General features: G+C 42.8%; 1 protein-coding gene across 1 annotated transcript; it reads left to right on the top strand.

The window, feature by feature from the left end:
• Positions 1-3,431: 3,431 nt before the first annotated feature.
• LOC111868448 (cuticle protein 21.3) lies at positions 3,432-7,919 on the top strand. The gene is made up of 2 exons (XM_023859080.2): positions 3,432-3,480; positions 7,095-7,919. Exons 1-2 carry the CDS (start codon positions 3,469-3,471, stop codon positions 7,761-7,763), a joined length of 681 nt encoding a protein of 226 aa, XP_023714848.1. The 5' UTR covers positions 3,432-3,468; the 3' UTR covers positions 7,764-7,919.
• The last annotated feature ends 339 nt before the right edge of the window (positions 7,920-8,258 follow it).

The raw sequence follows: 8,258 nt of genomic DNA, 5'->3' as shown, positions 1-8,258 counted from the left end.
CCCGAGAACCTTCCAAGAATATTCCTGGTACTCATTTCTGTTAGAGGCTAAGTCGATCCTAGGGCGGCTGGAAGGATTAGCTAAATTGAAAAAAAATCCAATGACCTCATCGGGATTCGATCCCCAAACCTTCCGCTTTTAGCATAGTGCCTCAACCAACTACGCTACCGTATACTGTAGAAAACCAAACACTGTTAGCTGAGATACTACAATACGTAGTGCGGCATTATTGAGGAGTTTTTGCTTAAAAAGTGGGATATCGGTGTAAGCCTAACTGAATTTTGTGTGAAGGAACAATTATTTTCCAGATCTCACGTCCAACACATCCAACTATCAAGTGCCATCAGTGGGATGCGTCCCATTGGTTGAAAACAATGATATACAGTGCCCATTTCAGTAAAGAAGTAAAACTGAAAGAAAACACAAACGCAGCCATGCCTTCGATGTTGTTTCAGCTATAATGGGGTTAAACATATGCGGGAACAGCGGGCGGTTCTGAGAACACCCTGGCCTTCTGCCCCTCTTCCAGTGGTCCATGCCAGCAGAACTGGAGGATTCTCTGCTCGTCACCTGTTCTGATAGGCTCATGTAGGCCACTTTAATATTTGAATTTATTTTGGCAAGATTGTAACACAGTGACAAAGGGCAGCGGCAAGTCACAGGCGGAGCTCAGGAGACAGACCAACGAGAGTGAAAGGACGCGAACCCGCTCCTACACGGTCTAACAGCTGAGAAGAAGAACGCCACAATGGACGTCACTAAATACAATAAAGTTTAGAACTAACTAACTCCATGGAGCTGAGTCCTTCTCGACTAGCCACCAGTCCCTTAATTACTCAGTAATTTCCCAACTTTTTATGGAACCCCAAGGTTCATTGCCATGTCCTCACGAGCCCTGCGCTGGTCTCGATCCTGAGCCAGATGAATCCAGTTCATATCACCCCATCGTATTTCTCTTAAGATCCACCGTAATATTTTCCTCTCACTGCTAGGTCTTCCTAGTGGTCTCTTTCCTTCTGGTATTCATACCAAAATTCTATATGCATTCCTCTTCTCCCCATGTTTGCTACATGCCCTTCCCATCTCATCAACCCTACCTTTATTGGTCTGATTATAATTGACGAAGGGTACATGTTATGTAGCCTCTCATTATTCAGTTTTTTTTTCCAACCTCCTATCACTTCATCCCTCTTCGGTCCAAATATTCTCGTCAGCACCCTGTTCTCAGACACCCTCGGTCTATGTTCCTCCCTCAATGTCAGAGACCAAGTTTCACACTCATATGAAACCACAGGCAAAATTGTAGTTTTGTATATTTTAATCTTCGCGGTTTTAGACAGCAGATGAGAAGACAAAAGGTTCTGAACTGAACAGTGGCAAGCATTACCCGAATTCAGTCTCCTTTTAATTTACCTATGAATTAAGTTTTAATTTGTTACTGTCATTACCTAAATACTTGAACTTTTCATAGACTAAAGCTTAATATCAAAACCATCAATTGGTATAAGCGTATTTTAAGACTGGACCCAGACTGAATAGCGTTACGAATGTTCAGACTACAAAGCGACAGGAACACGAAACACGGGAGGCCTTAATAAAAAGTTAGAAGAACCACTATTATTCCTGGAGTTGCAACAGACCGAATGTTCTAATCTGTGAAGTTACCGATGATAATGACGATGGAATACTACATGTCAATTATTAACGTAGAATGTTTTTCTAATTAGCAAACAGACTGTATCACATCCTATATAGTACCGTAACTCGTATCCGAGCTTCAGCCGTCATTCAGTTCTCAGGCCTCTGTCAGATATCCGCTCAGCTAATTCAAGTTGCTTGACAGATTCGCCTGTGTAAAAATCCTGTCCCTCCTATCCATGTCTCATTGTCGTTGGCATAAACGCCTGAACAGAGCTCAAGGGTGCAAATGTTGGTACTCCTCTTTCGAATCCGGAAGGTTCATTATTCGAATGGTTATCCAGCATTCCCCGGGTACAATTTGCCTTTAACTCCTTCGTGAACGTAATTTTCATTTTCTACTGTCGTTCTTTCTTATCCTGAACTTACGACTTTTTGGGAGTGTGTTTTAATAAAAAGAAAATAAAGCTATACCTGTAACAGGCCGTGGAGGCCCATAGGGTTGTGAGACGTTGATGGTCCCACATTTTTACAAGACAGACGTCTAATAGATGGCGGTAAGGTTGTCAGCCTTACGCGCCGGCCGCCCTTTACCATTCAGGAAGATTTCTGGTACGCATTCCTGTTAGAGGCTGAGTCGACCATAGGGCCATAGTGCGGCCGGAAGGATTAGGTTAATTGAAAAAATCCACCTCATCGGGACTCGAACCCGCGACCTTTCGGCTTTTAGCATAGTGCCTCAACCAACTAGGCTACAAAATAATTGTTAGTGTTGTTCTCTATGGACCTGTAGGAAGTTGAATGATTGTAAACAACTGAAATATCCGGTCTGCTTACGACATTACATACGAAGAAACGAAGATGAATTATGTACACTTATCAGTCTGAATGAATTGAACTGGCCTAATTTACAAGAAAACTGAAGCTTACGCTGGGTAACTGTATATTTACCAAAGTGTCATATATTTCACTATACTGTGGTAAGGAAAAGTAAAATTGTCCCTGTGGTTTAATTAAGCACCATGCTGTGGCATGGGAGGAAGTGTAATTATACCTCCACGAATTCGCAACCTCGGCATCAGATGGAGGTAAATGGTCAGCTTCACTCCACGGCCGTTTTACCCCAAGGGAATAAAGCCTCAGTACACATTGGTTAGGAGGCTGACTGGGCCCCAGGATCTGTCTGGAAGCTGTGAAAGGGAGAAAAATCCCTTGTTCTTGTCGGGGATCGAACTGTGATTCATCTCATTTGAAGCCCGTAATTTAATAGCTTTCCTGACTGATCTGTGTTAAGGGAGAAACAAATTTGGATTCTCTAGAGAAAGTAATATTAAAGTCAACCATAAAGAAATTGGCTGTGGCAGGCTGCCGTGAACATGTTAAAAAACCTTCGTTCTAGAAGCGAGGGATGTTTTCATTGGCTGACTGACAGCTTCTCAGGAAGACCTTTGCTCCGTCGAGTTAGTGAAATAATAGTGGTTCATAAGTATCTTTACACATCTCACAGCAAATTGATTGAGCGTTTAGTTTAAGTTTCCTTACGTGGACAGTCAAATTATTCGTACATGGTTGTATGTACATATGCCGCTCTTGCTGTGAGTAGGGACAATATCTGAACAATAACCGATCCCTGCCCCGACCAAACCCACACCTACGGTCCACTGTTCGCAGATTCTTTCATGTGGCACTGGGAGAGGGAAGCTGCCTCCCCATAACCCGTTCTGTAATGACGTCACATTTTTCGGGAGTATAAAAATGATGTCTCAACTCTTTCGTGAACAGACTGTTGTAAAGTTTCATTAGAACCAGTTGAAAACTACACCAGGAAAAATGTTATTGAAGGTAATTATTTAGAGATTCACCTTTAATGTCATATAATTGTTTCGTTCTTTTTGTACGTAAGGGAGACTGGACGCTTTGGTTTATATTTATGTGATGATAGTGGGTTCTTGACTAAGCTGTTAAGGTCTGATTGACGGTTCCTCTCGTGGATTTAAATTATTATCTGTTGATTACCAATATTTATCTGACAAACGAATTAAGAAGCACTCGTAGAAAACTTATACAGAACTCAAAATACAGGATCTGTAATCACATAAAACTGTTGTACGCGTGGAAATCAGATGCACATCATGGGGCGTGTGCTATACCTCGGGCGGTTAGTGGCAGGATTCCCAACGCGACAGCCCGGGTTGGAGCGCAGGTCAGGTCATGTGGGATTTGTGGTGGACAAAGTGGCACTGGGGCAGGTTTTCTCTGAGTACATCGGTTTCCCCTGCCAATTCTTCCACCGACTGCTTCACTTTCATCATCATCTATCATCCGGGGCTGGTACAACAGGCCAAATAGTGATCGACGTACCAAGTGGATTTAGTCTCACCCCACCCCACGAGATGTAGGTCATCATTAAGTATACCTTGTTTTTTTCTCCTGTTGTTAATACCCAGATATGTTTCGGTCTAAAGAGACCATCCTGAGGGTTTGTGCATGTTAAGGAAACACTTCATTGCAGATATGCATTCGTGATATACAATTCATGTTGTTTAAATCTTCGAATAGCTAACTTCGAATATCTATACATGGCAGAAACATTTCTTTCAGGGGTTTTCTGAAAAACTAAGTACACACCTAAAAGGCAAGTGTTTTTAGCGAGATCCCTAATGCCTTGCTGTGGAAGGGTTAAAGAAGGAAACATTTGCGTGTTAATAGTATGTGTTTGTTTATGCTTGAAGTAATATAGAGCCTATTTTAAATAAGGACGTTGCGATTAATAGACTCAATTTTGTATCGTGATTATCTGTGATAGATAAAGATGATTACGGTCCTCGGAAACGCTGGCATTTATCTGTCAAACTGCAGAGCGTCACACAACAGAAAACTATAATATTCATATTCACCTCAAATTTCACTCTGTATCAGACCAATGTGTTACGAACATCGTCACTTATCTGCAGCAGGGTAGTCTTGTAGGTGGCATATACGGTACGTCCATCATCATTAGAGTTCCAGTTTCTAAATACTGTTTTCGAGAAGGATATCCAATGATGTTCTTTTTTTTCACTTAGTTATTTATCACTTTAATTCTTTTATTGGGCTTTTACTGAGGTCTGTCTGGTAGAGTTATGACGGTGTATCTTTTCAGTCTATGTGCAGTTTCGTTATTGCGCAGTAGGATCACTGCTAGTGCCTTGGTGTGGTTTTCTAATTTTCTTAAGTATTTGTTATTTCACTGAGCACTGTGTTCATTTGTAGATCTTCATGGATCCTGTGGTTGTTTATGTACCAAGATGCGTTCAGAATGGATCGGAGAGACTTGGATTGAAAATGCTGGAGGATTTCGATGTTGGAATTGGAGGTTGTCCCATAGCTGAATTCCTTAGGTTCATATGTGTTTTAGTACTGCTTTGTATAGGAGGAGTTTGCTTTCTGTTGATAGTGTTGATCTTCCGAGTAGCCATTTCATTTGTTTCGCTTTTAGGTTGAGCTGTTTTCTTTTGGATTTTATGTGCTTTGCCCATGTCAGTCTTCTATCAAAATGCATGTCCAGGGATTTCACTTCATTTTCATATTGTTGGTCAAGGCCGTGCCATAGCTCAACGGTTAGTCGCTGGCTTCCCATCGCGGCAGCCCGGGTTCAATCCTGGGTCTGGTCAAGTGAGATTTGTGGCAGACAAAGTGGCGCTGGGGCAGGTTTTATCCGAGTACTTCGGTTTCCCCTGCCAATCTTCATTCCACCAATTGCTCCACAATCACCCTCACCTATCATCTGGGGCTGGTACAATAGGCCAGAAGTGGCCGCAGTACAACGGACTTGTTCCCACCCCACTAGCAATAATAATAAAAATAATAATTGTAGGTAAACATTGCCCATGTGAACTGTCGGACAAGTTTGGTTTCATAGGGTGAATCTATTAAGTAGTTCGATTATTAATGATAAATAGCCAGTCCATAACTACGTATCAAAGTTTTTTTTCCTTGGCACTACAGCCCCAGTGGGCCCAGGCCTACCTCCAATAACTTCTCCGTTCACTTCGGTTTTTCTAGATATTACACATTCGGTAGGACTCCTTGGGCGGGTGATCAGCTCGTCGCAAGGCCTCTACCTGTACACAAACACAGAAAAACGCACACACACAAACGAAACATCCATTCCCTGAGTAGGATTCGAACCCACGATCCCGGTTTCCAAGCGAGCGAAAACAGTAGGTGCCTTAGACCGCTCGGCTACCGTGACCGGCCGTATTAAAGATTAGAGGGTGTAAATTGAAGTATAGAGCAGTAGTCTATAACATGGCTTTACAGCGATTTTGTCTCACAAGTTTCATTCCTCCATTTCTCCGTATCCGGTGTTGTTGCTAGGCAACTGCAATACATAAAGCAACACGTTCGCAGCTGTTTTGGTTCTTGGTAATCTTTTAATTTATAAAGCGATAATTGTATGGCGATACGGCAGTAAATAAGAGAAACTACATGTGACATCACATCACTTCGTTTTTATATCCTTAATTTATTTAAAAATGCAGTGAGAAATGCATACATAATTTTGGTCGGTGAGCACAGATGGGGGAAGATTAAGGTGGGTCTTAAGGAAACAGTGTGTGGGCTGGATTCAAGTGGGTCAGGAATGGGTTCAGTAGAAGATTCTTGAGAACAGAGAAATACAATTTCTGATTCCATATGGCAGGGAATTTTGTAAGCTAACAGAGCGACTGTCAACTTCCGAACAATGAGTCTGCTCCATGCAGTTATACTGCGGCCAACGAAAGAAGTTCCCTCCGTTCGTCTAGGTCAGCCGTGTCAAATATGCGGCCCCCATAGCCACAAAGTGCTGCCCCTCAACTTTTAGAAATAATTGATATTAAAATCAATATTAAAATTTTAGTAGAAATATTTTTTGTAAAGACAATTTTCCAACAGACCAGACGACAAGAAGTCTCACACAGACATAAATTAGCAGGCTGCAGGAAATTCAATGTTTTGCTATTTCTAACATAATTTCTTGTGTAATCTCTCTTTTTACCTATTGAAAAGCTGTTTGATACTTGTCAAAAATGGCATTCTCTTGCTTTTTAAAACTGTAAGATATGTGACTTTAGGTAATTATATTGAAATTATTCCTAAATAATAAATAGAATTAAAATTTCCTTGTATCAAAATCTAATGGATATTACTGTTTTGAAGTGCGGCCCTGGACTATTATTTATAGGGCTGAGGTGGGCCTCTGTACAAGTTGAGTTTGACATGCCTGGTCTAGGTGTTCTGGTCACAGGAATATTGGTAGTGATTAATCACACAATAAGCCGATATAGGCCAGAAGGGGGCTGGAGAAGAATGCAGCAGCAGGAAGAACGGTAGAATCCTCTAAGGACATAGTCCCCGCCATCCATGGGACTTCTTTCCGTGGCTTCAGTGTAGTTCCGATATTGTCTTGTTTCATGATACTGCTACGTTTCTAGGTCCTGTGTCTCACTGTTCTTGTCGCCGTGGCACACGCTGGAGGTCCCGCAGCCTACAGCACGTACACAGCCCCACTCGACTACGGCTCTGTGGGTTCCACGCACGAGAGCACAGTGAAGGGCTTTGGTGGCAACTCCGTCATTTCTCAATACTCGAAGGCTGTCGACACCCCCTACTCGAGCGTCCGGAAGTATGACACTCGCATTAGCAACGACGCTCTTGCCTATGCTCCCGCCGCCCATGCCATTGCCGCCCCCGCCGTAGCTTACGGTGCCGCTCCAGCACTTGCTTATGGCGCCGGATACAGGGCTTATGGTGCTGCCCCAGCACTTGCTTATGGCGCCGGATACAGGGCCTATGGTGCTGCCCCAGCACTTGCTTATGGTGCCGGATACAGGGCTTATGGTGCTGCCCCAGCACTTGCTTATGGTGCCGGATACAGGGCCTATGGTGCTGCCCCAGCACTTGCTTATGGCGCCGCCCCAGCAGTTGCATACGGCGCTGGAATCAGAGCATACAGTGCTGGGCCAGCGCTTGCTTATGGAGCTGCCTACTCCCCAGCCATAGCCAAGACTGCAGTCGCTGCTCCACTCGGAGTAGCATACTCTGCTGCTCCTGCAGTGGCTCACCTCTCCTTCTCCGGATTGGGAACCGCGTACGGCTACTAGGCGCGTACGTCACGAACCTCATACACCATTTATTGCTGCTACTTTGTGTTTTCCGTTTCGAATCATATTTTCTGATCGCTGTCATATGACATCCACCTTTAACTTGTAATATCGTGGATATTATTTGATGCTTTCATTTTAGGAAAGCGTGATGGAAAGATACTGTGTAATATTTAATTTATTTCGTAAATAAAATAATTCTAAAAATTGTCATCAATTTTATGATCATTTTGTGAACCTTACAAATGACCCTGTACCCTTTCGTGGGTTTACCGGCACCATAACCTCTGTCCTATGATAGGGAAATTGTAATGCCCTCTAAGTTCTTGAAATATGTCAACTCTTCTTATTTCTTCACAACTTGTCAACCAGGACCACAATCAGTAACACTAGGTTCTATACTTCCTTCCTTACTTCACAAATAAGAAGGGTTATGGTATTATAAGATTCCCCGTAATAACTATTAGTGGATATTCATGATATTTGGTATGAATA

Source organism: Cryptotermes secundus, unplaced genomic scaffold (genome assembly GCF_002891405.2).
Source record: "Cryptotermes secundus unplaced genomic scaffold, Csec_1.0 scaffold106, whole genome shotgun sequence".
In the NCBI taxonomy this organism is placed as follows: Eukaryota; Metazoa; Arthropoda; class Insecta; order Blattodea; family Kalotermitidae; genus Cryptotermes; species Cryptotermes secundus.
This window is presented reverse-complemented; position numbering and strand designations above follow the sequence as displayed.